This window comes from Hipposideros armiger, unplaced genomic scaffold (assembly GCF_001890085.2).
Source record: "Hipposideros armiger isolate ML-2016 unplaced genomic scaffold, ASM189008v1 scaffold_1169, whole genome shotgun sequence".
In the NCBI taxonomy this organism is placed as follows: domain Eukaryota; kingdom Metazoa; phylum Chordata; class Mammalia; order Chiroptera; family Hipposideridae; genus Hipposideros; species Hipposideros armiger.
The window spans coordinates 224,115-251,385 of NW_017732519.1; the positions used below are offsets into that span (position 1 = coordinate 224,115).

Here is a 27,271-nt window from a genome sequence, read left to right on the forward strand (position 1 = left end):
GACTATTAAAATAAGACATTAGCACACAAAAATATATAGTCTGATCCTATTTCTTTTTGTTAAGAATATGCTGTTTTTCTATCTATCATATAAAAAAACACCTGAAAGATATATACCTAAATGCTAACAGTTTTCGCTGGGTTATTTGAGGTGACAAGTTTTTCTTTATACTCATCTATATTGTTGAAATCATCTAAAATAAATATGTATTTTTATTAATATAAAAAATTAAGTCATTTAATAATAACAATAATAATAATAACAATGACAATAACCATCATCATCACTGTGAGTATTTATGAAGCGCTGACTACATGCCAGGCACTGTGCTAAGTGTCTGACGTGCATTAGTCATTTAAAAACCTCACGAGATGGGTACTATTTACAGATGAAGATACTGTGGATCAGTGAAGTGAAGATATTCCTCAAAGTTACATAAAGTGGCAAAGCTGGACAACTGGCTTCAGGTCCCATGGTCTTAATGATGACCTTCTTCTACCCCATCTGTCCATCATACTTGAGCACCTACGTGGAGAACTGTGAAAATAATAGACAAAGAGAGGAAGAAACTCCTTGGAAGGGGGTCACAGAATACAGAGTTGCCCTTAGAGCTGTAAAGAAAGGACAGGGCTTGGTCCAGGGAGAGCACCAGGGCACTTTCAGTAGGGGGAATAATGTGGTTCCAGGGCAAAGGGGAAAAAAAACCCTGACACATCCAGGAAAGAGTCCCTTGTAGCTGGGGCGGAACCTTCATGAAGGGAAAAGGGAGAAGATGGAGCTGGAACAAAGGGTTGGGGCAGGACTGGAAGATCACACGCCACGCGCAGGGCCTTGGAATCCACCCTGCAGTCACAGGCAGTTTGTAAGCAGGGAAGTGGCATGATCAGATTTGTGTTTTACCAAAACAACATGGCTGCGGTAAGACAGATTGAACTGAGACGGCAACAGACTGGCAGCAAGGACACAATAGCCTGATACAATTGTCCCGGGAAATGTGGTAAGGGATAAACTAAGGTACTGGAGATGGGGATGATGGGACCAGGAGATGGAGTAATTAATTACACGTACAGGGAGCAGGGGTGGCCAATGAGTCCTAGGAAATCTGGCTTCACATCACCCACTTTCTCCGGCTGTGTACCTGTATGTCATCATTCTTACTGGAAGGTACAAGCATTCTGTGAGTACAGGAGATTTTAGAGGTCCCATTCCCCTCTGTGCCAACATCCACCCACCCACTCTCCCCTTCCAACAGGGACTGAAGCTTCCCATCCCTCTCCGCCCACTCCGCAACCAGCTAGGAACATGGTTCCTCTGTTTCCAGTTGTAGTCACCAACTCATACATCACTAACTGCCACTGTCTGGACCACATACAGTTCCAGTCTTCACGGGCTGAGACCAGACACTATTTGCCAAAACAGCTCAGTCCTACACTCAGCTGGGACAATGGGCTGTGCTTCACGATGTGAGCCGTGGGCATGCAGCAGAGAACTCAGGGAATGGCACCACTAAGAATGAGGCCAGAGGAGACAGAACTAGCAGATGAGCCAGTGCTCAGACAGGCCCCTGGGCCTTAGGCATGGTGTTCAGACAGGCTAGTTAGGTAACAGGACTATGCAACTGGGGCCTCAGTTCAAACCCAGAGAGTGCCCAGGGTTCTGGGCCACTCCCAATTCTGGCCAGACATCTTGTGAATATGTGGCATGGAGAACAAGGGAAAATCAGATGTACATGGGTAGACCAGCCTTCTTTATCATGTGCTTGCCACATGATTCAACAGCCTGAGGGGTGGATTTCTGCTGCTTTGTTGGACTGGAGCATAGAAGGGGACATGATAGGGAAAAGTACAATATTTATAGACTAACTGGCTGGTCTCAAGCAAGCATAGTGCAATTCACCAGCCTTTTTCAAGCTATTTTTCAATAACCCTTTTAACCAAGCCTAGCTTTCCATGGGAACTTCACTTTCATCTCTTCTTTGGATGCTGTACCCCCTTCCCACCTCTCTCATGCTGCTGAGTAAAGGTTTTCTTATAACCAAGCTTCTTGTGATTAAAACAGAAAAATCTCCCTGGCCGAACCTCCCAGCATGTGTCTGCAGGACACTTTGCTCTCTCCAGCATCCTAAAATATGACTATTTCAAAAGACGTCAACGTGGGTACCTACAGCCACTGCCACCGTGTGCAAATTAGGCCCAGATAACACAGCTGGGACTCTAGGCCTGTGCTCCTCCAGACACAGTTGTCACCAGCAGGAAACAGAAACCACTTTCCTTATGAAAGGACACCTCCTCAAACACCCACCTGCCATGAATATTCCCACTATAGCAGCTCACATTGACTGAGAAAAGCTGCCAGATCTCTGTCCTGTTTTAGAAGCACCCGGCTACAAACAGGATACAAATAATCAAAAGAGAGGGGGCACATCAGACCTTTGATGATTTTCATTCATCTTTCTTGGCATGTGGGCACGGGGCGCTGCTAAGGCAAAGGCTCTTGAGACCTGTATCCCCATGCTCTGCCACCAGAGTTCCCTTGGCGGGCAGGGCAGGTTGCATTTTCAAAATGGTACAACATCTCCCACCATATATGCTTTTCTCCAATGTGACTTGGACGCTCCTCCCACTGAGAGGTGGGTCTCTGTCCACTCCACTTGAATCTGAGTGAGACTGAGACTCACTTGAACTACCAGAATGCAGTTGAAGTGACATTGGATGATTTCTAAGCCAGATCAGAAAAGATGATGTAGCTTCTGCTTTGTTCACTGGACACTTGTGCTTGAAGCCTTGAGCTACCACGTGAGAAGACCAAGGGCCCTAAGATAGCCAAGGGCCCTGAGACAGCCACGCTCATGGAGGGGTCAGAGGTGGGCACCCCCATCAGCAGTCATAGCCTTCAAGTCCTCCCAGCCCAGGCACAAGACGTGTCTGTGAACAAGCCTGCCTAATGATTCCTGCTTCCATCTTTGGCCTCACCCCGACCTGTCAAATCTTCCCAGCTGAGGCCCTAGACACTGAGAAGCAGAAGAAAGTCATTCCTACTGAGCCCCTTTCCAAAGGGCTCAGTGTGGGGTGGTTTCTTCCAAAGCAACAATAATGGAAACAGTTGGTGACACACTTCTCAGTCTATTCTCATATCTCCTGCTACCAGAGAAGCAGGTGCTCTTAGAAATAGTATTTCTCAGAAAGGAAATAGCTCCTTTTAATTGAGCATTTACTTTTGTCCCAGGCATTATGCTAAGGGCTTACATGCACAATTTCATTTAAGGCTCATTACAATGCTACGACTAAGTACTAGGATTATTCCCATTTTGCAGAAGAGGAAATGGGCTCAGAGGTTGAGGACCTTGCCCAAAGCCAAGTCTCCCTGACGCACAGCACGTAACACTGTGCCATGCTCTGCTCTTCAGCCATTTGGAGACAGGCGCTGTTTCTATATGGAAGACTCAACTACTTGGGAGCATGGCTTTCCTGTTCAACAGTCCAGGTCTGGGAATCTCCTAAAGAACTCAGGTGACAGGGGCACAGCATCGACAAACACTTGGGCTTGTCTGGGCTGAGGAAGGCCCCCATCCCTGGAAGACACTGCTATGGTCCATCACCCTATTACTAGCCCCCCCTGAATCCCACTCCTTCTTTAAGGCCTAACTCTCCCATCAAGTCCTTCCAGAGAATTCTGCCTTCTCTGGACACCACCTCTTGAACCTCGGGTACACTGTTCCATATCGCCTCGTACTGTTCTGGTTGTTTGGGTGTGTTATATAGTATGGCTCCTGAGGACGGAAAGAATGTGGTGGAAGTGGTGTCTACGTTACGCATGATAAAGTGCCCTAACCCGTAGCACCTACCTATACACTAGCAGGCACATCAGTATCTCACAAGGACCTGTTGGGTTCCGAATCATAACCCACGCACAACACAAACATTCCAGGCTCCGTGACTGTGCTTCACCCAGGGCATCACAAAGGAGAATGGATTTGAGGGCGGACGAGGAAGCAGCTTGACCCACCATAGATACCCATCACCAGCACCTGGCAGGCAAGGAAGCCCCGACCACCAAGGCTCAAAACAACGGGAGTTGCCATTTTGAACCACAAGTCCTTAATAGTCCTGGAAAGCTAAGAAACACAGGTTCGGGTTTCCTATGAGTCACTCTTCACCCTCTCCATCGAAGAGTAGGACCTCCTCAGGCTAAGACTAGCTTCGTTCTGCCTGTCTTTCTATCTATGCTATAGGTGCCATTCCGGGTACCTTCTTTCTACCTCCATGCCCACTGGGATGGGGTAAGACAAGGTGTGTGCCTGTACCTTCCCAGCCTACCTCCGAAAATTACTCTACAAATCCTATTCCCTGTGTGATGGAGTTGAGAATCTTACCATGGTTGGGCAAACTCAAAACCACACAAGGTTGTACACCTCAGTTTCCAGTGGCAAGCCTGTCTGTTCCTTCCTTCCTTGATACCTGGGAAGGCAGGCATAATGGGTATACCCAGAAACTGCTGGGGAAATACTCAAATGCCTTATTTCCTGCCCTCAAGGAACTTTGTGAGGACAGATCTTAGAATATCTCCTTTTTCCTGAACAGGGACATTCTTTCTCTTTCTGGAAAGTCATTATCAGTGACCTTCCTATTCCCCGCCTCTCCTCCAATATACTCCAAATCAAATCAAGCACCGAAAAGCTTAGAGGAGCCTAAAATTGGCTGGGTTCATGGTCCATGCAACCTAGAACCATGTGTATAAAGCCAGATTCACAGGTTCTATCACAGAGAAGAGATGTGTCCAGTGGCTGGGGTGGGAAAGCAGGGGGCAGCATCCTAAAGTAAATCAAAATTAGTTGGACTGTTTCCTTATTTTGTCAGGCACCAGAGGGTCACATGGTCCATAGCAACACTTCTTCAAATCCCCTTTTCTCTCCCATTGATTGCTCTTACACAAAAAAGCTCACAAATTTCCTGCAGAAAATTTCGTTTTAAGAAGAGTTTCCGTCAGGCTGAATTTGCAGAATTCTAGTCCCTGTTCCCTCCCCTTCAAGCTCAAAAGCACTGGTAGCAACAAAGTCAAAATTCTCTTCATGAGGCGGAAGAAGGGAGTCTCGGGGAAGCTTCATTCATAATAGTCTGGGGGGCTGTTCCACCAGCAATCACTGAAACCTTAAAGAACGAATGGTGAAAACTCAACTTTCTCTTTCATGATATTAATCAAAAACTGTAAGTGGGCACCACAAAGCATGCCTAGCTAGCTCTCCTCCATGGGAAATGGAATCGCCGCGCTGGTCCAACATGGTCCACCTGGTTACAAACTGAGCCGCAAAGGAGGGCCTGCTCACCTCCAAGACGGCACGGAGCTAAAAGCCATGCCATGTGAATAACCATACAGGGCTCTGCCATTAACAGATGTGTCCAAACACTTTTGAATGTTGACGTTACTTTTCTGGTTAAAAAATTTTTCATTCTGTAAGAGGCATCTGTTAGTTTCTCTGAAATCTATACATACTTCCTTTCTTTAAACAAAAACAAAACCAAACACAAACATAAAAACAAGAGTTGAATAAAGTGGAAATTTCTGCAATGGCCCAGCTTTTGGACAGCTGTATGTAAACCTACCTTAGGTTCAGAATCAACACTAACAGGAAGCAAAGCTGAGGCTCATATTGTGCTTTTGGGGGGGCCCTGGGAAAAGGGGAAATGAGAAACTAGCTCACAGTTCTTGTGCCTTTTAGGGCCATTAGGTCCAGAGGTGTCAGAGGCCCCTGGTTTGGGGGAGTGAAGGGTCCTCTCCCTGCAATTCCAGATGTGGGAATGATCTGCCCCACAAAGGCCCTAAGACTAGCCCCAGCACACCCAGACTCTGGTGAGTCAGAGTCCATCCTTCAGAACATGCTGCTAGAAGAGAGTTTTTTTACTGCAATCTGTTCCCAAAGAACAGAGCAGAAAGAATAGCACACAAGTGCTAAAGAAGAGCCTGGGGTTCAAGTTCAGGCTCCGCCATTCTCTAGCTGTGTGTCTTTGGGCAAGGCATTAAACCTCTCTGAGCCTCACTGTCCCCTACTGTAAATTGGGGTCTAACACCAAATCTGCCTGGATTACCTAAAATAGATACAGTTCCAAATAAAATTCTATAGTACCAAATACAAAATGTGATTATTCTTCATCCCATCTCTGGGAATATTGGGGAGAAATAAAGTTTCATTTACCATTGATTGTCACCATGAATAACTGTCTAAGGAAAAAAATCATATAATGCTACGTTACATGAATAATCCTAAATCATCTGAAAGAAGCTTATGTGGGAAAATTTTTTAATGGTTTTCTATCGCCATCCTGGTGCCTCTTTCCTTGTCACCAGCTGCCATGCACTTGATATATAGACAAGCTAATTTTATTATTTAATCCAAATAATTAAAATGGAGGTCCCCTACAGGGGAAGAAGGGAGAACTACCAACAGCAGAGAGATTATTACTGATCCTCCCCAGGATTCCTATCCCTAAGAACAGGTACCAGGACCTGATTGCTTAAGAAATAAAAATGTTTTTCAATTTGATTAAAAAATGGGCAGAGGACCAGAAAAGACATTTTTTTTAAATAAGACAACCAAATGGCCAACCGGTGCATGAAAAGATGCTCAATATCACCAGTCATCAGGGAAATGCAAATCAAAACCACAAGGAGCTATCACCTCACACCTGTTAGAATGGCTATTGTCAACAAGTGTTGTTGGCAAGGACATGGAGAAAAAGGAAACCCTGGTACACTGTTGATGGGAATGTGAATTGGTGCAGCCACTATGGCAAACAGTATGAAGGTTTCTCAAAAAATAGAACTACCATATGACCCAGCAATCCCACTTCTGGGTATTTATCCCCCCCCAAAAAAATCACTGTCTAAAAGTGATTATCTGCACTCCCATGTTCGTTGTAGCATTATTCACATAGTTAAGATAAAGAAACAATCTATTGCGAGGGAAGTAAATGTCTAACTATGATGTAGCTTTGTACACCTGAAACTGAAAAAGAAAAGAAAAGAAACAATCTAAGCGTCACGTACGGAGGAACGGATAAAGAAGATGTGGTATACATACACCGGAATATTAGTCAGCCATGAGAAGGAAGGGAATCCTGCCATTTGCGATGACATGGATGACTCTTGAAGGCGTTATGTTAAGAGATAAGTCAGACAGAGAAAGACAAATACTATATATCATATGTATGTGGGGTCTAGAAAAGCTGAACTCAGAAACAGAGAGCAGAATGGTAGCTGTCAGGGGCTGGGAGGTGGGGGATATGGGGGGATGTTGGTCAAAGGGTACAAACTTCCAGTTAGAAGATGTGTAAGCTCTGGGGCTCGAATGTACAGCACGGTGACTATGGTTAACACTACTGTGTTGTATACTTGACAGTTGCTAAGAGAGCAGGCTTTAAATGTTCTCACCACACACACACACACACACACACACACACACACACACACACACACTCTCTCTCTCTCTCTCTCTCTCTCTCTCTCTCTCAGGTAATTATATGAGGTGATAGAGGTGTTAAGCCTATTGTGGTGATATTTTGCAATACACATGTGTATCAAATCATCTTTGTTTACACAATGTTATGTGCCAATTATATCTCAATAAAGCTGAAAAAAAGATGAAAATGTTTTTACTTGTTTTCTCTTCCTGAAAATTAAACCACCTAGAAGAGCAGTGAACATTCTTATCCTTCTACCTAACACAGTGAAGAAAATGAACGCGCTCCTGTTAGTGAGCAGGAAAGAGGCAGACCTCACTCGCCAGCATTGACCTCAGGGCCTTACAGGCAAGTCATCCCAGTGCCTCAGATGGTGTGTAGCCCTTAATTCCACCATTGTCCACACTACTTTGGACTTGACTGGAAAGCCTGACAGAGGAGCAGGCCCCACTGTCAGGGGCTGGAAGAAAGAACACTGTCCTGAGACTCAGGAATGCCAACAGCATGACTGTAGTAGACAAGTCACTCAACTTCTCAGGGTCACAATGCTAAGGTTCCTCTAAGCACTAAGGTTCCAATAAACACCAAAGAAAGTTAAAAATGACTGGAAACTGAAGACTATTATTGTTTTCCCCAACCTCTTCTCCTTCCTTGTGGATTCTGAAGGTTAACAGAATACAGAAACAAAAACATATAGTAAGAGTCCAGACAGCATGTACACTACGAATAAAATGGCAGGAGATGAGGTATATAGCCAAGAATAGGCAAATCATATATGAAATAAAAACAGTCACATTTGCACAGTGAAATCTGAGGTAACTTTTTCTTTTTTCAGTGATACTTTTTCCTGTTACATTGCCTTACCGGGCACTTCAGGTTACAGACAGTGACAAGAATTTTCAGGGAAAGGTCTTAGTTACAAGATCAGTCACTGCCAGGGTCCTGCAGCCCCGCTTGGTGTGGTGACAGGCCCCGCCCCAACCCTGCTCCCAGGATGGGCAGACAGAGCCTCTGCAGGTGGGCAATTCCACAGGCAACGGGCTCCTGACTCTCTGAGCAACTCCAAGGCACACCTTCCTGTAGGGTCCTAAGCTCCTGAAAAGTTTATGAAATGGATATATAAAAGCAAGGACTTGGCGGAAGCAAATACAGCTCACTCCATGAAAGAGTCTGAGCCCATCCAGAAAAGAGCCAGCGACAGAAAAGGCAAGAAAGATTTCACAGCAAAATTGAAATTGCTGCTAAACACCTGGACTGCCATATGCAAACTATATTATACATATTGGAGGGAGAGGGGAGGTAGGGAGCAAGGGAAGGGAAGGGAAGGAAACACACCTGTGCTGTTAAGATCCTATTCAGATTCCGGTTTCCATAAGAAAATCATTATCAAAGGAGACCCAAAAAGACCTGAATTTAATTTGCTTCTAAGAAGCAAACTTAGGGTGTAGGGCAGGAAGGAGACTGACTTTTCCTTGTATTTCAATTTTCCACTATTTTGACCATGCGCATGTATTACATTTTGAATTTAAAAATTCCATAGTGCAATCGGAGAGAATATGACTAAAACACTGAAAATACAAGGGAAATTATACTCAAAAGTACAGGATCACAAATTGTGGATCTAAATACTGAGGGAATAAATGTAGCCACTGGAATTACAATAATAATGATCAATAAAGGGAGCTCTTATTACGTGCAGAGCTTCACCTAGATTATTTTAGGTAATCCTCACTTATACCCTGTAAAATGACACAGGTGGGGTTATAATTATTCCCATTTCACATGTACAGAAACTAAGGCACAGAGAGTTTATCACTTGCTCAAGGTCCCAGCTAGCAAGAAATAGAGCCAGGGTTCAAACGCAGTCTCACCCAGAGCTCATGTGGGGTCCTCTCCAATGGAAAGGGGGTTCACATCCTAAATGTGCCCTAAAGGAGAAGAGTTCTGGCATTGTTTGGAGAATGTCCTGGTGGGAAAAGGGGGGAGGGAATTAATGAATGAGGAGGGGTACAGCACTGGAATCTAATAATCAAAACCACAAACACTTCTTGAGGACCTACTAAGTGCTGGACACAGCCAGATTTGGAATAGCTGTAGGAAGTAAAGATGCTATACAGAGAATGGAAAATAGGCAACCACGTAAAAGAAGACTGCAACACTCAAAATAAGATCTCTTCAGCCCTTCCTGAATATTCCAGTCTTAAAAGAGACAGGATGCTAAATTGATTTGGGAGGCTGGGAAGGGAGAGGGGAGGTTGAAAAAGGCATTCCCTTTGACCTTGGCAGGAGAGAAGGGAGAAAGAAATGTATGGCCTTCCTCCTGGGGTATAAGCATTTTAATTATCAGCTGAGAGGCCAGCAGAGCCATAAAACTGGCCACCTGTCCCATTCAATCAGGCCAAAGGCCATAAAGAGATGAGACAGCATTTCTCAGGGGGCCAAGCACTGAGAGTTAAGCTGGGTCCAGAGGGACCAAGAGGCACAGGCCTTTTCCACAAGACGCCCAGGTACAGTTGGAAGGGGCTGGTGGGGATCAATCCCCTGTTTGCGGCTTCTGCTGAAATAAATCTGCCCATTTCAGTGAAAGCAGCGAAACGACACTGGCTGACTTGGAGAGAGAAGCTCAGGGCTGCTTAAAATCCTCACACCACTTCACACAGGGAAACCTAACGGTGCCCTCTGCACACCTCAAACAACTAGGAATAGAAAGAAGTTTCTCCTACACCTTGGAAAGAGTGAAAAAGTGCAGCTCCGTTACCAACTGTGGTTCCTATGTGACACCAGCACCTATTATTTCACACCGGATGAAACAACACTGCTCTTTTCTGTATTGTCCACATTTTACAGGTGAGAATCCTGGCGCTCCAAGAAGCTTGCCACACGCCCAATGTCAGGGGCTCAAGAAGTAGCTGAAACCCAAGCCTCTCCAACTCTCAAACCAGTGTTCCTTCAATTAGATCACAGTAGTTCCCCAAACCAAGCTTAAGGGGGAAATGCTTTCTTTTCACATCAAAACCTCCAGGTTTCCTACAGAGAGCAAAAATCCCAGGGAACTTAGCAGGGAAAGGGACATGCGATCGATGGCTTTATCATGTCTCATTTCTATATCTCACTATCACAGTCTAATGGGCTGCAGAACACGGTCTTCCTACAATCGTACTGGTGAATGGGGACAGAGGCACATGACTATAGCCACCTAAGTGGGCCTGAGCCCCATCTGAAAAAGACTTATGTCGCTTCGGAGGAGTGGGTGGGAAGCCAGCAGCAATGTCCTGAGACACCAGGACACCCGTCACTTAGCTTCAAGGTCAGAAGCACATTTGACTAACCAAGTCCTACTGGAGGATGCAGGCTGCGCCTGGTTTATTGTGAATCCCCGTCACGATTCATATGACCAGAGCATCTTCTCTCAACAAGGCCATCTGTCATGCCATAGGCAGGAAAGGGCGCACCTGTGCGCTCCTGTCAGCTGTTTTCTCGCTGTAAACCCCTTGGTGAAGATTCCCTATCAAGAGTTTTGGCCCCACAACAAGACGCCAGAAAGTGGGGAACCTGGGCACCCTACAGCCTGACACACAGATTCAGACACATCATGTGGTCATCGCCTGCTCCCCATACCCACACAGTCACACTTAAATCACATAATGTCAGTCCTGGGAGGGACCTCAGAGACCATCCATCCAAATCCCTCATTTCACAGACGAGGAATCTGAGGCCCAGAGAGATCACAAGATGTGCCCAAGGCCACCAGCTAGTCAGTGCCAAGGGCGGTACCTGGGCCAGTGTTCCTCTCGCTGCACCAGTCCTCCTGTTACACACATGCCCGATTTAAGAAGTTCTCTGTAACAGTCTTGATTCATAACCTTATCTGAGCCTTGGATTGGTAGAAGCTATAACCCTTTCCCCGCAAAATGAACCTGCACACATTTTGTATAGAGTCCAAGGGGTTCAAGGTTAACAGCCCTTCCCTAATAAGGGAGCAAGTGTGGTTCTACAAGAAGCTGATGGGGGTATTGAAGGGGACTCCAAGGTGAAGGGATGAGCAACCTGGGGAAAAAGTTACATTTTTCTCTTGACTCAACCAGGCCACTGATGTCACCACTTTATGTCTCAGTTTCCCTATCCATAAGTGACCCTGAGCTACCTCACGGAAATGAGGTAAAAGCACCAAGTCAGAAATGGAAAATTTTCCAAGAGACATGGAGGAAAGGAGAGACAGGCAGGCTTTTGTCTTATCTCTTTAGAGATCTGGAAGCACGAATCTTGACCCTGAGTGATGACAGTGCCAAAGGCCTCCTGTGAAAGGTAGAGGTCACTACTTATTATAGCCGTTACTAGGTTTGTTTGAGGCGAGATGCAGGGAAGAGAAGACATAATAATTATTTGACTTTCAAGGCAATGGGGGCTTGAATCAGAGGAAACAAAGGTAAAAGAGAAGAGACTTGGGGATGGCCGAGTGACTCAGTTGGTTAGGAGTTGGCTTAAGAGCGCGAGCTCTGAGCAATAGGGCCGCCGGTTCGATTCCCACATGGGCCAGTGATGCTGCGCCCAAGCTAAGTTGTCGCTGAGCTGCCAGCAGGTGGCAGGATGGCTCAGCTGGTGTAATAAGATTGCCTGTTCAATGGTGGGCTATGCCCATCCACAACTAAGACTGAACTCGGCACCTTGAGCTGAGTTGCCACCTGGATGGCTCAGTGGATAGAGCAAGCACACTTAACAACAAGGCTGCTGGTTCGACTCCCACATGGGATGGTGGCTACGCCCACCGGCAACTAAGATTGAACACAGCACCTTGAGATTAGAGGCCACGAGCTGCCGACGGGAAGCCAGATGGCGACTGGCACCCTCCACAGTGAAGATTGAAGAACGACAACTTGGCTGGTCCCCTTCCCCAATTCCCCAACACTGTTCCCCTCCCCCAAATAAAATCTGAAAAAACAATCAAACAAAAAAAAAGAGGTAAAGGAGAAGAGACTAAAGAACTGTCTAGAAATCAGAGTCCACATACCTTTTGAAGCCCTTCTTGCCCTGAGCTGGACCCAACCCCTCATGGAGGCTGTTTACCTCAAGCTAACAGCTCAATCGTAGTCCAGAAATACCTACCAAGATCCTTCACACAACACAACCTTCTGCTGTAATTCTAACACAGGCTTTATAGGTGCCTAAATGTTGGCCAGGGTCCCACGCTCCTCCAGCCCCATTGAGTAGGCTGCAGAGAAGCCCCCAGTCAGCAGAGGAAGGGAAGGTGGGCGGCGCTCCAGAGGAAGCTTGGGAGAAATGAAGGCAAAGCGATCAATTTCCCTCATGAAGCTCCTTCAGCCACAGGAAAGGAGTGAGGCAAGATGATCGATCCACAGGGAATGTCAAGGGCACTATTTGCCTCCTGGGGCGGGGTGTGGGGGGGCATATTCTCACTGGGCATTTGTGTCTGCTAGTCTGTCTGCCTGGACCATCCTTGCCCCATCTACCCTCATCACTTTGTCTCATTAACTCCTCCTCACTCCTTCGGATCACATTCCCAGGAAATCTCAGGTATGTCCCTTTATTAGTCATTCTCCTGGAACCAACATCTTCCCTGGACACCACTCCCCAGTCATGACTTTACATTCTAGGTCCCTCTCCCTGAATCCATGGGGAGCTCCATGAGGACAGGGCTCATGTCCGTTTTTTTGTGGGGTTTTTTTGTTTGTTTGTTTTAAGATTTTATTGGGGAATTGGGAAAGGGAAACAGTGTTGGGGAATTCGGGAAGGGGAACAGCCAAGTTGTCCTTCAGTCTTAGTTGTGGAGGGTGCAGCTAGCTCAGCTCCAAGTCCAGTCGCCATCCGGCCGCCCGTCGGCTGCTCCTGGCCACTTAGCTCAAGATGCTGTGTTCAATCTTAGCTGCGGGTGGGCGTAGACCACCATCCCATGTGAGACTCAAACCGGCAACCTTGTTGTTAGGAGCACGTGTTCTCACCAGCTAAGCCATCCTGCCACCTGTTGGCAGCTCAGCGGCAGCTCAGCTTGGGTGCAGCTCACTGGCCCATGTGGGGACTGAACTGACAACCGTGTTGTTCAGAGCTCGCACTCTTAACCAACTGAGCCACTCGGCATGACCCTTGTGTCTGTTTTTGCTTACTGTTATATTCCCAACACCAAGTACTCAAACTCACATACAAATGAAAACCACCTTTGTGCAGGAGATGGCCACACCCAAGGGAAAAGCAAGGCTCCCAGACAAAGTTAAAGAACTAAGACATAATGCGACCTATAGGTCAGGCCTCCTGGCCTCACTGGGCTCCTCTGTTCAGTCATGTCACCTGGCTGGTTACTTGCTTCATTTCAGCTTTAGTCACTTATGTGGTTTTTTTTTTACTTGCAGAACATGTCTCTGTATTGATGGAAAACACGACCCATCAACTGAACATAATCTTCTGGAATGTGCCTGGTGGCCACTAGCTGACCGTAGGTATAGCTTCCTGCAACCAAAGGAGACATCCAATTCACTGAGCGCTTGTATGCTTTTGCCAGGAAAAATCCTCAAACCACATCCATCATCCTCCAGCTCTCTGTAAAGAACCCCAAAGACCAGAAATGGGGAGGATAATGGGGGGAGACTCAGAAGTGCATGAGCCAGGTACTGTTGGTAGTACCTCAACTGGGGATGCATTCATGAGGCACAGAGAAAGTCATTTATGTACCCCTCAAAAAGAATGGGAAATGGGTTCTCTAGCCAATACTTCACTGCCTCCCAGATCCACTCTGGGAAAGTGCTATAGTTTATTTTATTCTCCTGCAGGAAAAGCTACTTTTATGGCTACTCCTCATCCTTTCCTGTAAGTCCTTTCTGTGGACACAGGATGCCTGTGCCATAGTGGCTTCGGCCCTAAGGTGGGAATGTGCTCCACCTCAGGGGGAATGGGTGCAGGAACAAGGACACTAGAGCGTGGACTCCAGTGGGTCGCTGTGTTCCACAAGCCTGCAGCCAGCAAAATCTCCATCTGGAGAAATCCTACAGGGAACGCAGTCAGAGGCTGTGGCCAGTATCCGGTCCAGGTGCACGCCAGGACTTAGAATATTACAACCAGCCTGAGGTCAAGGGCAAGATGGCAGCTCTGTCCTCCTCACACTTCAAGAAAGCAGGTCTTCTGCTTCCTTAGCCTGTGAACTCCAAGTCAACACAGAATTGGGGGGGGGGGTGCTACTTCGGCCTCCAGTTGCAAGAAATCAAACAACTCAACAAAACTGGACTGGGCACTGTGAGGAGCGTGACAAAGATTCACAAGCTGGGAGAAAACGGAATGCTGAAGTTGGATGAAATAAGCTGGCAGTGGATCCAGGCAGCACAGGATAGTAGCCTCTTCCAGCAGCACCTGGCAGCCTGCAACTGGAGACACCAGCCAGTGAGTTACTCCGGGCCAGCATCAGGGAAGTGTGCAGAGAACGAAGAGTTCAGAGGCGCTGGCGGTGAGCCACAAATGTGCTATAAAAATGCCACACTCTGCACCCAGAACAGGCTGATGAACGCAGATGTGAGCAAGGATAGAGGGCCTGGAGATGATGAGGATGGGAAGCAACTAACATGCAAATGAGGCATGTGGGTCCTCTTACGACAAGAGAAGGGGAATTTTTACTTTTGAGATCCTGCAAGTAGACCAGTTCAAATGATACTTTATTCATTCCTTCCTTCATTCAAATGCCTGGAAGCTAAAGATACAACATCTATTTGGAGATTTAGGGGATGCTCCTGAAATCGTAGCCAAGAAACAAGGAGGCCAGGGATGCAATTGGCAACTGGCTGCAGGCTAGCAGTGTTTTGCTTTGTTTTTCAATAGCCTGTGTTGGGTGGAGCAGACACTTCACCATCATTCCCAGCGAGCCCTACAGCTTCACCAGAGCTGCTTCACACACTTACTGACTCTGACTGGAAGGCATCTGAGCTTGCAACCACTAGACTAGCAGCTCTAGTCCTTGTTACCTTAATATTCTTCTACATACTATCAGGAAATATGTGGTTAGCACCAAACAACTACATAGCACTGACTACAGTGGCAGGCTATCAGGAAGGAGAAGCAGCCAGTTTTGAGCTGAGCACCGAAAAATGGGTAGGATTTGGACAGGCAGAGAGATGAGGCGAAGGCATCCCTGAAAGCAAGGTTATTCCCACAGCAAGGCTGAGTGTAATGAGAACCTAGTGGCTGGGAAGTTCTAAGGGAAAGAGAAAAGCAGTTTGGCTTTAAGGGGAAATTAGAGGAAGAAGAGGGGAGGTAAGGCAGCAAAGACCTCATGAGAAGTTTAAGTTGACATCTGAAAAGAGGAAGGCGGGTGTGGCTAGTCCCAAACCAAATACAGTTCACCACTCATCGAAATTCTTTGAACTATGAGATTAAGAGGAAGTTGAAACCAAATACAGTTCACCACTCATCTCTGTTCTCTGAACTATGAGATTAAGAGGAAGTTGATCATACATTAATGAAACGTGGATGCTATGGCTCTCTGAGCAGAATAATATTACTCCTAATTAAATGAAACTGAAGTACGCCAGGGCCACTGGAAAGAATGCAGTGAAACACTTCAGCTGCCCAACAGCAGTGTGCCAACAATAGGGTAGTGATTAGAGACACAAGCTGAGGAGTCAGGCCTGGGCCCAGAGCCTGGTCTTAGGACTGGCAGTGAGTTCCTAGAGAAATGACTGGCCCCTTCAGAGCCTCAGTCTCCTCATTTGTAAAATAAAGACATTCATAGTCTTTACTCTGTAGGGTTGCTGTGAGAATTAAATGAGAACCCTCACAAAGTGCTTAGACAGTGCTTGACCTAAAGAGAGCACTCAATGAGTATCAGTTGTTGTTACTATTATATAGGGGTTTGACTTTGTTAATAGAATATAGCATATTTAATCGTGCAATACAGTACAGCCTTTAAATATTTTGTAGTAGAAGAATATTTACTTACATGAAAGTAGCCACAATATACCGACAAGTGGGAGAGGGGAAAGCATGCTCCAAGGAACATGTTTGTTAGGATTTCCTGTACATGATTTAGGAGTGAAAACAAACAGGCATAAAGGCAAAAATTGGAAAAACACACACTGCTTTCACCTCTATGTTTTATTTACATTTCCCATAGAGGAGGAAATAAGTTATTTCATAATAAAAGTAATAACCTTCCCTTTGGGTAAGGCTTTCCATTTTCCAAAGCTTTTACATTTGATCTCATTTTTACACTAATTTAACTTTTTTTATTTTATTTTTTTAAGATTTTTATTGGGGAATTGGGGAAGGGTACTAATTTAACTTTTTTTTTTTTTAAGATTATATTGGGGAGTTGGGGGAGGGGAACAGCGTTGGGGAATCGGGGAAGGGGAACAGACAAGTTGCTGTGCTTTTGTTCTTCAGTCTAGTTGTGGAGGATGTCGCTTCACTGGCCCATGTTGGGTGGTATTGTGATCATTGCGCTCTTCCCGGCTGAGGCAGATTGGTCGCTGGCCATTGGACGGCATCTCATGGGGCTCACGCCAGCTGCGGGCCGCTCACACTGGCTGCAGGCCACTCATGGTAACTTATGGCAACCCACTGCAGCCCCACTGCAGTCTACGTGGTTGCCGGATACTCACGGCAGCCCAGGTCAAGCTGTTGTTCACCATCTTAGCTGTAGAGGGCGCAGTGTCACCGGCCCTTGTGGGATTTGAACTGGCGGCCCTGCTGCTCAGAGCTCATACTCCCAAGCCAACTCTTAACCAATGAGCCACTCGACTGGCCCCAATTTAACTTCTTTTTTTTTAGCTGAGCCATCCTGCCACCTGTTGGCAGCTCAGCATGGTGGGGACTCACACCGCTGTTGTTCAGAGCTCACATTCTTGAGTGAGGTCTTAACCAACTGAGCCACTCGGCTGGCCCCCTAATTTAACTTTTTTTTTTTTAAAGATTTTATTGGGGAATTGGGAGAGGGGAACAATGCTGGGGAATCAGGGGAAGGAGAACAGACAAGTTGCTGTTGTTTTGTTCTTCAGTCTAGTTGTGGAGGATGTGGCTTCACTGGCCCAAGCTGGCACCATCATTGCGCTCTTCCCAGAGGAGGCAGATCAGTTGCCGGCCTCTGGACGACAACTCATTGCAGCTGCTGGCCGCTCATGCCGACTGGCTGCTGGCTACACACAGTAGCCCATGGCAACCCACTGCAGCAGGGGCTGCAGCCTACGCCGTCGCCGGTGACTCACGGCAGCCCAGCTCCAGGGTGAGCTGTTGTTCAGCATCTTAGCTGTAGAAGGCAGTGTCACTGGCCCTCATATGTGGGATCTGAACCAGGGCCCTCTGGCATCCTAAGCCAGTTCTTAACCAACGCGCCACTCAGCCAGCCCCCTAATTTAACTTTTAATGGCCACCATTGAACGGCTATTCTACCAAATGCCTGTAATTCAAAATCCTGAAATCCATCTACCTACCCCCAAAAGGAAAATCTTGCCACTAAAAGACCATTTTCACAAACACCATTGCTAGCAATCAAGCAGCTGGTTTTCCCCAATCTGACAGAGCAGAGACACATAAATCCATTTTTATAACCAGGGCTTTTACAAGTCGTTTCAAGAAATGATATTGAAGTTAATGATGCAATGTGGTAAAGTAACAGAAACCACTAGTTAAATCAGGGGTCTGAGCCACATGTCCCACGGCCTGGCTAACCTTTTTGGCTATGATGCCAATTATCTGAGATAACAGTTCTTCCAAATGCACGTCCCGCGTAAGATTCCGTGGTAAAACTGCCACCAGCCACGCTCTCCCTGTTCCTTGGTAATAAGCTCTGGTAATTAGCTGGGCTCACTGCTCCCCAGAACAAAATCATCCATCTCCCAGCTTCCTCTGAGCTAGCCATTGCTATGAGATTACATTCTGACCAATTAATGTATTTTGCTGGACTTCTGGGTGGTTAACGGGAAACAAGTCAGCGACAGCAGCACATTCTATGCTTCTGCTTTTCCTCCTCCTTCAGGCCTGTGACTTAGACCAAATAACTGGCATTTCAGCATTCATCCTGGACCACAACCCCAAGGATACAAGCCATGTACTGGGGTGATGGAGTGAAAAACAGGAGCCTGGGTCCCTGATGACACTAAAATGGGGTTTAAAATAGAGATGCCCTAAAACCCTCCAGACTTCTTTTCAAAGACAAATGAATGTATACCTTGTTTTAGCCACTGTTATTTTGCTTTGTTTTTTAGGTTATGTGCAGTCAAACCTGCGGATTATATATCAATATAGGATGCTATTGGGTTATCGGAAAAGTCATGATGCATTTTTGCAACGAAAAACAGAAAAAAATACGTCATGACTTTTCTGACAACCCAATACATGCTCTTACATTTCACTGCCAGTAAATAGCAAATTACTTTTTTAAGTAGGTGACCAGGGTAATCAAACATTTTAATAAATCACTTTTTTACTGAGCCTTTTATAACTAGATGTTTATCATCAACTTTCTTTTTTTCCACAAAGATAGCCCCATATGCGTGTGTGTGTGTGCGCGCGCGCGCGCATATATACATATACTCTTTTCTCTAGAGGTTCAAAGTCAACTAATACATATAATTCATGGAATTCTGCCCTCACCTGACAATGACCAAAATGCAGCTCTCTGGAATCCCTAGTAAAAATCAAGGGAGACAGGCCAGTGTCCCCAGGTCTGCAAAACACAAAGAAGTTATGACTCTCCAACCAGAGGCAAAGTGACATAACATTTCTAAAATGATTTTCAAGTTATGCACACACAGCAATGGGATGAGAACAGTAGTGTCTTCAAGGATCACACTGGATATACTGTATATAATCCCAGGCAAATAGCTGCCCACAGACAAATGCCAAGGAGGTGCCCAACTCACATGTGAGACATACAGCCAGCATCAACATTAACACCAACCATGCAGCCCAACGGACCAGGCACACTTCAGATATTAATTATCCTGATGAGGTCCTTTAAAATACAGCGCTGTGTGTAGGTCCAACTCCTGCCCACAATACACTGCACTTGAAGTCTTTCCCTTGGCAATCCTAAAACCCACTCAAGGACAAAGAAAGGGCCAGGGCTCTGTCTCCTGGATGACAGAATGACATTCAGGTCTCTTGCCATCTCTTGCAAACAGCAGAACCTTGATATGTTGTTAGCTTTTCCTTCACAAAAGCCAAACTTCCGAGCACAGTCTCATAAAAGGTATAAAAAAAAACCCTTGTTATTTACAGCTTGCAATTACACTACAAATTAAAACTTCATAGAGCAAATTAACTTTTAGAATTCCATCATCCTAGCCTAAGTGTTTTAATGGGCTCAATTATGTCAGGTTAGAGCACTTTGCCTAGTTCTCTCAGCATGATAAGGATATTAAAAAAAAAAAAAAAGCAGGGGTGATCGGTTTGCCCAGTTGGTTAGAGCGTGGTGCTGATAAGGTTGCAGGTTTGATCCCTACATGAGCCACTGTGAGCTGCGCCTTCCCTAAAAGAGTCACTACACCATTGTAGCATGAAAGCCATGTGCAACCAATGACCATGGCTGTTCTCCAATTAAAAAAAAAAAGTATAATAAAGAAAACTCAGCTTCTCTATCACATTTCCTACCAACACATCTGTTAATTCTTACTCCATCATCCAAAGCAATGTCTAAGTAGAAATTACTTTTAAAAGGGATCACCAAATGTTTTGATTTGTTTAATACATTTAAAGAACAGAATTTTGAAGGAGGGATGAAAATAATCATATGGTAAAGAGATAGAATAATGGCAGAAGAAAAAGAGAAACCAGGTTTTATTTTATGGATCTTAAATCCTTCACATGCATTATATCTAATATATATATATATAATGTTCCACACTCTCACAGGGATGAATTTTTCTTTATTAAGTGGGAACAGGACACAGGTAGAAGAGACAAGGGTAAGAAAGACTATTTTATTTTTTATTTATTTATTTTATTTATTTATTTATTTTATTTTTTTAAGCTGAGCCATCCTGCTACCTGTTGGCAGCTCAGCGGCTGCTCAGCTCGGGCTGGACTCGAACCGCTGTTGCTCAGAGCTCAAACTCTTGAGCGAGCTCTTAACCAACTGAGCCACTCGGCCGGCCCTAAGAAAGACTATTTTAAAGTAAACTGGAAAATATATTTGTATATATATAAACCACGTATGTTTTAAAAATGTCTGGAAGGATATGCCAAATGCACTACTTATATTCCCTTGAAGGAAAACATTACGTGTTATCTTTCTTTTCTTTTTGTTATATACACTCTCTAATTTTTGCAAAAAAAAAGTTACTACTTACATCCTTTTAAAACGTTATTTATTTAAAGTAAACAGATTCACAATAGCATCAACAGAAAAATAAGCCACACCTGGAAGAGCTCTGAACAAAACAAAGCCTGAAGGGCTTCTGGGCTCCAAGCTGAAGGGTGCAGAGAGGGTCAAGTTCCTGGGACCCATGCCACCCCCAAAGTCCTAGAGCCCTCCTCTCTGGACAGGATGCTCACGGTGATTTTAAGCATATACCATTTAGCCAATTGTATCCTCTCTACTATGCAGTTTAGGTGAGAGGCACAAATGAGCACACAATAGAAGCATATTCCCAGCACCTGCTGATTCAGCCAAGAAAAGAGACTGAAGTGTCTACCAACTCATTATTTAATTATGTCTAACACTTGCTTTACAATCCAATTTATGGATCCTGGATGTTTAATAAACAGTTACTCTTCGGTTCCCTGCTGTTAAACACTAGGTAGTTATGACAATTAATTAATACCACCCTTAGGCTATCAAGAGGTCTAACACCACCAGCCAGGCTGTGCTCTTCAGCTGGCGCTGTCACATGCATCACCTGCACCTCCTCCTCTTCCTTAGAGCCCCTGTCTGGTGGGGCCCAGTCAGAGTATTTACACAGAAATGCAAACAGGTGGTATGGGTTTGCTTTACCTGATGTTCCACCAGAGAGGAAAACCCCTCTTGTGATTACAGACACACTTCCCTCAAGTGGAAAAATACATACAAATTTTATATTTATATATATATATTTACACAGTACACCACACCAGAATTACACTTTGTGAAATTTACCTGTTAATTTGAGCTCAGAATTATCTCCAGACCCCTTGGGTGCCTCATTCTTCTCTTCCTAAACCAATTTTTCCTGGCACTCATTCACCCCTGCTCAGCTCAAGGATGGCATGGTTTTAAGCAAGGAGTTTCACCCACTAAGGTTCCAACAGGAATCCACTCCAGCTGAAGCCATGGACGAGTCTGAAACTGCCCTTAAGCCCTCCAGCCCCATCCCTTCATACTCACTGTTGCTGGACTTAAGGTCGCGGTGGATGATGGGGACAATTGCCTCATCGTGTAAGTAGTTCATCCCTCTGGCAATCTGCACAGCCCAGTTCACCAGGATGTCTGGGGGAATCCTTTTCCCAGATAACACTCTATTCAAAGGCCCTCCACGAGCAAACTCCATGACCAAGCAGAGGTTGGGTTCCTTCAGACACACCCCTCTAAGGGCAATGATGTTGGGGTGCTTCAGCATGGCGAAGAGCTTGGCCTCCTGGCGAACATTCTCTATGGTCTGGCTGATGTCCTCATCGGGGTCATGGCGAGCCGCTTTCACAGCAACCTCATCCCCTATCCAGAAAGCACGATAGACCTTCCCAAAGCCCCCGATGCCGATAATCTCTTCCAGGGTTAGTTCCGCAAAATCAATCTCTAACACTGAGAAATAGAAGAAAAAAAAAGAAGTCAAAAACATTCTGAAAACATCATTTAATCACCCATTGACCTGGGTGGGTAAATACACGTTGTCTGTTTGCCTGGCTTTTCTGTCTCCCCACTCACCCTAAGGGAAGCTCCACAAGGGCAGGAAACGTGATTAATTTACTTCCTGTTGCAGTATCCTTAGTGACTAGCACATAGTAAGTGTTCAATAAATAGTCACGCAGAATCTTGAACTGAGACCAACCATTTTAACTAAAGGGAAGGTCATTTTGATGAGACTTATTCAGATTTTACTGTGTACTAGGTGGTGAGAAGCATACAATCCAGTACTAAGGCAGACATGCAACAACCAAACCATAGAGTGGAAAGAGCTTTTGTAGCAGCATGATCAGAAGATTAGGAAAACCACTAACAACTCATGATGGGACAGCAATCAGAGCTAAGTGGTGAAAGAATTCTCAAGGAAGGCAACATTTGAAATGGGCCCTAAAGAATGAATGGGAGAAATCTCATCAGACAATGAAGGACAATTCAGGCAGAGGGAAGGTCGTGAGCAAGAACATGGGGCATGAGAGTATAAGGCAGCGGTTCTAACCTTTCCCAGGGGTCGCCTAAGACCATTGGAAAACACATATTTTCGATGGTCTTAGGAACCGAGACACCGCTCCTCTATCCGTCTCCAGGCCCACATGCAGATACGCCCACATACAAGTACCTGGAGACCCCTGTGAAAGGGTCGTTTGAACCCCAAAGGGGTTGCGACCCACAGGTTGAGAACTGCTGGTATAGGACATATCAGGAATTTCAGGGAGCCCAGTGCAGCTGGATTATAAGAATTAGGAGATGAGGTTCAAAACTCAAAGCCTTGTTGAAGGCAGCCAGATCATAGAATGCTTTTAAAGCCATTCTGAGGGGCTTGAACTTCATACTGTAAATAATAGGAGTCATGTGTCTTTAAGAAGGAGAGTGTTATTAGACCTGTGACTTAGAAAGGAAACCAACTCTGGCAGCTATGTGGAATGTAACCAACCTGAAGGACAGAGAGCCTGCAGCAGAAGGAATCGCTAAGAAGACCCTGCAGTAACCCTGGCACAGCAGCACAAGAGTGTGAACCTCGGCAGCAGTGAGGACAGGGAGGGCAGAGTACATTGGGAGACCTTTAAACTTGGTTCTCCCAGGACCTGGCAACTAAGATGTGCGGGACAGACGCCTCACAGGAGCCATCTTATTCCAGTGGCCACCGGGGTACAGCTCCATTCCTGATGTTCCCAGTATCACACCTAACCACTCATTCTCCTTCCCAAAATCCAGAGTTCGAATCTAAGGTATGTACTTGCTTATATCTTTTGCTCTGTTTGGAAAGGCTTCTATGGACAGATAGTAACAGCTACCAAGGATTATAAATCGTGGGCTAGATATGGTGTTGCTATAGGAGCAAAGCGCTAATTTATGTTTCTCTCAAGAAAACCCTGTTCTCTGTCTTCTCAGCCTCGTTGTCTTCACCTGACTTACTTACACTCATCTCTCAGGTCTCAGGTTAAACATCAATTTCCTAGAGAAACTTTTCCTAACCCCCGACTAAACGAGGTCAGGCCCCCATCAAACACTTCCATAGCCGTCTCTATTTGGCAAGACTCAACATGGTTATAATTACTTGTTCAATGCCTGTCATCCTGCTAGACTGTGAGATCCACAAGGGTGGATTCTATCTGCCTTGTTCACCACCGTACTCATCACACTGAATATTCACTAGGTAAAGAAAAACGAGGAAAAAAATCTGCCTCAGTAGAAAATAAAAGTAAAGTTAGATCTGAAAAAAAAAAATTGAATCGTACCTCCTACAACAAATACAGAGACTAGCCTGTACTTTTTTGCTGGGGGGGAAATAAAAAGCAACTTTGCTAAAAAACTAAGAAAACAAAAATATATTTCTGAACTTTTGACAAGAGCAAAAGAGGAACTGCTCACTGCCGACTGTTCCCTTTTTTACATGTATGGCCAGCCCCACAATGCCTCCATTCTCCACTCAGTCGCTGGTGGTGTTCCAAACTCTGTTCTTGCTTAATTATAGTGCTTCTATCCTACCTAGGGCTAAGATTCATTTGTATTTTGTAATGCAACTGGCAGTCTGCACAAAGGAAACTCTTAGGAAACATGAGTTGGACTGTCTTTAGGTATACAAAAAGTCTAGCCCGCCTTGATCCCAGAAGTTCCAATTGTTCAAGCTTATCACCTTATCTAGCAGTCTTCCTGAAGAACAAATAGTGTGGCAGGTCCTGCAGACTAGCAGTCAGCATCCATTCTAAAATCCTAGCATGGCTTTCAGTACTAACTACAGATACCAGAAAGCTAAAAACTACATTTCCCAGACTCCCTGACAGCTGGAGCTCTGGATGCAGATTAGCTTCTGCCAATTAGATGCACAAGATTTGGAAAGCAGAGGTGAGATGGAGACCATCTTGCTGTTTCACCTGGCAAGCATGGCTGTGGAGAAGTGGGGTTTTCCTGCAACAGCACATCAGTATTCAATCATTAGCTCTGTGGATGTGGAGAAGAATGCTCAAGGCCAAAGAGTTGCTTAATTTCTGGACTGCAGCTACAACCAGGTGTTCTTGAAGTCAACATCTTCAATGACAACTCCTGATTCTACACCTTCCCAGTCAGAGAAGTAGCATCTTGTCTGGTGGGCCAGGTCCGCAATGTTCTGGAAATTTTTTCCATAGGTCCAGCTGACAGTCCCTTCTCCCTGCCCTTCCAGTAATTCTGTAAGCATCTAATTTCCTGTGCTAGAGCACTTTCTGCTTAAAATAGCTTGAGTGTTTCTAGGTCCTAAAACAAAACCTGACTGATTACTAATTATTGCCTTATTTCAACTATATGAATGAGAAAAATATGACTATATTAAAGAGAGATAAGAAACCCTCTTGGAGAAATATATATGTTATGTTAGGAGTCTCCTTGATCACGGAGGGAAGGAACATTCGTTTTTTTCTACCAGCTTTTGCACTGATGAAAAGATATGTGCCTATTTAACAAATTAGTATTTACACATCTTAATTCCTTAACTGAATATCTGAATTCTTCTTCAGGGAACGAACTGCTGTATTTCCTCTTGCACCCTGCCTTCTTTCCTCTGGTCTAAAACATAGCTGTGAACACACAGGAGGTGTTAAATATTTATTTAAATATATGAGGATCTTAAAGGATGTGTTTCTGAACTAGGGTGCTGAAAGGACAGCTCCTCTGATGGCCGTTTGCAGAAGACGGAAAACCTCTGTGGGGGAGGCAAAGCAATAATCTCTCTCAGGTTCTTGCTATTTAGTTAAGAAACTATTCTCACCAGTCTTCCAGAAAAGTATAGGACACAGGTTGCAAGCAGAGAGAGGACAGAACAGTGGTTGATGGGGGAAAGGAAGGAAGGTTTTCTTCCCTTCCCTCCCAAGGAGTCCCTTGGGGTAGGAACAAGACCTTCAGTTGCAGCTGAGAGAATATGGGGCTCTCCTCCCCTTCCCTGCTCCAGTCAAGACCTGGTTTTAAGTAAAAATCAGGTCAAGTTGCATTCATCACATTTTTCAGCTTCTGTGGAAGGCCATTTTCTGGAATATCAGGAACAAAACCTTCTTTCTTTCATTTTCAGAATCAAGATGTTATTCCCTCTCAATTGTATACTTGGAAACTAAATGTATAGGCACATTCTGGTGGGTATGGGGCACGTAAATGGTACATATCTCATTCATTTAAAAATCTGAAGTATATTTGAAAATACATCCTTATTTTCTAGTGGGTGCAAGAAAAATAAACATCAATTAATAATAATCTTAACTTGTGCCCTGCTTAAAAACAGACACAACTCTCCTGCAGGAGAAACTTTTTAAAAATACCTAGGATTATGTATCTCCCAAGATGACAAATTTGGAACTGTATATTTTTCATCTTTCACTAAAATAAGGCAGATGAGAGAGCTTCTGGGTTATTTATATTTGTCAGCCATATGGAGAGCTATACTCTAATATCTACATTGGAGGGGATAAAAGCAATATATAAATGTTAGGTGATTTATAATATCACTATATTTTTTTCTTTGTCACAGACTTAGTAATTTCCCCCTCTTCTGTTTTGAATAAAGTTTGAAACAAAATTTTCATTTTGAAAAGTCATATTTAAAACTAAAATGGAACATTATTACTTGACTTAGTGTCTTCTATTCACAATATAATGTCACAATTCATGCCCCAGAGGAGAAGCTCAAAAGGATAACTAGAGAAAAGTTGTCAGTGGCTCAACTTCATTCCAAACCTTTGGAGACAAGGTTGCCAATCACCTTTATTTTCTGACACTAACTGAGCTAGTGCACATTAGCATACAGATCAGAAGCACACCTATCAGCAACTTCCTGTGTTCATCTTTATCAAAGCACTGCACTGAAATTATGTATTTACATCACCAATCTCCCTCATGTGTGACTTATAATCACCTCCTTATCTTATTTCTTTATCCCTGGATATTTAACATAGTATCTATTTTTCATTAGGCCCTCTAATTGGTTTTTGACTGGAACAAATTTTTTGAATTATCAAGAATTAACTCCACAGGGGAGGAGGTGGTAGTTTGGGGGAGGAGGGTGGTAACTTTGTGAGGGGTGAAAAGTATAACTATTGCATTGTTTTGTACACCTAAAACTAATAAAAAAAAAATTTTTTTTTAAGAATGAACTCCAGTCAAGATCAGAACTCCTCGTAATACTAAATAAAATACCTTAAAAAAAAAAAGACCTTCAGGGCGGCACGTTAGCTCAGTTGGTTAGAACACAGTGCTCACAACACCAAGGTTGCCAGTTCGATGCCCACATGGGACACTGAGTTGCACCCTCCACAGCTACTTGACTTGGAGCTGATGGTTCTGGAAAAACACACTGTTCCCCAATAAAATAATAACCTTAAAAAAAAAGGAAGAAAGGACCTTCAAATGCCATGTTCTTCAAGTCAATTCTTTCAGTAGGCACAAGGTACTTCCTCCTTTCTCATCATCTGAGTTCTAGCTATAGGAATCTACTCTATGTGAGGTAACTTTTGTTACAATAAAGATTAAGTCGGGCCGGCCGAGTGGC

At 44.7% G+C, this 27,271-nt stretch overlaps 1 protein-coding gene across 1 annotated transcript in view; it reads right to left on the bottom strand.

The window, feature by feature from the left end:
- MAP3K9 (mitogen-activated protein kinase kinase kinase 9) overlaps window positions 1-27,271 on the bottom strand; it is a 78,848-nt gene that overhangs the window by 48,222 nt on the left and 3,355 nt on the right. Inside the window, exon 2 of the mRNA XM_019632750.1 lies at window positions 21,748-22,161. Within this exon, the coding sequence (XP_019488295.1) occupies window positions 21,748-22,161 (414 nt within the window). The remainder of the gene's footprint in view (window positions 1-21,747; window positions 22,162-27,271) is intronic.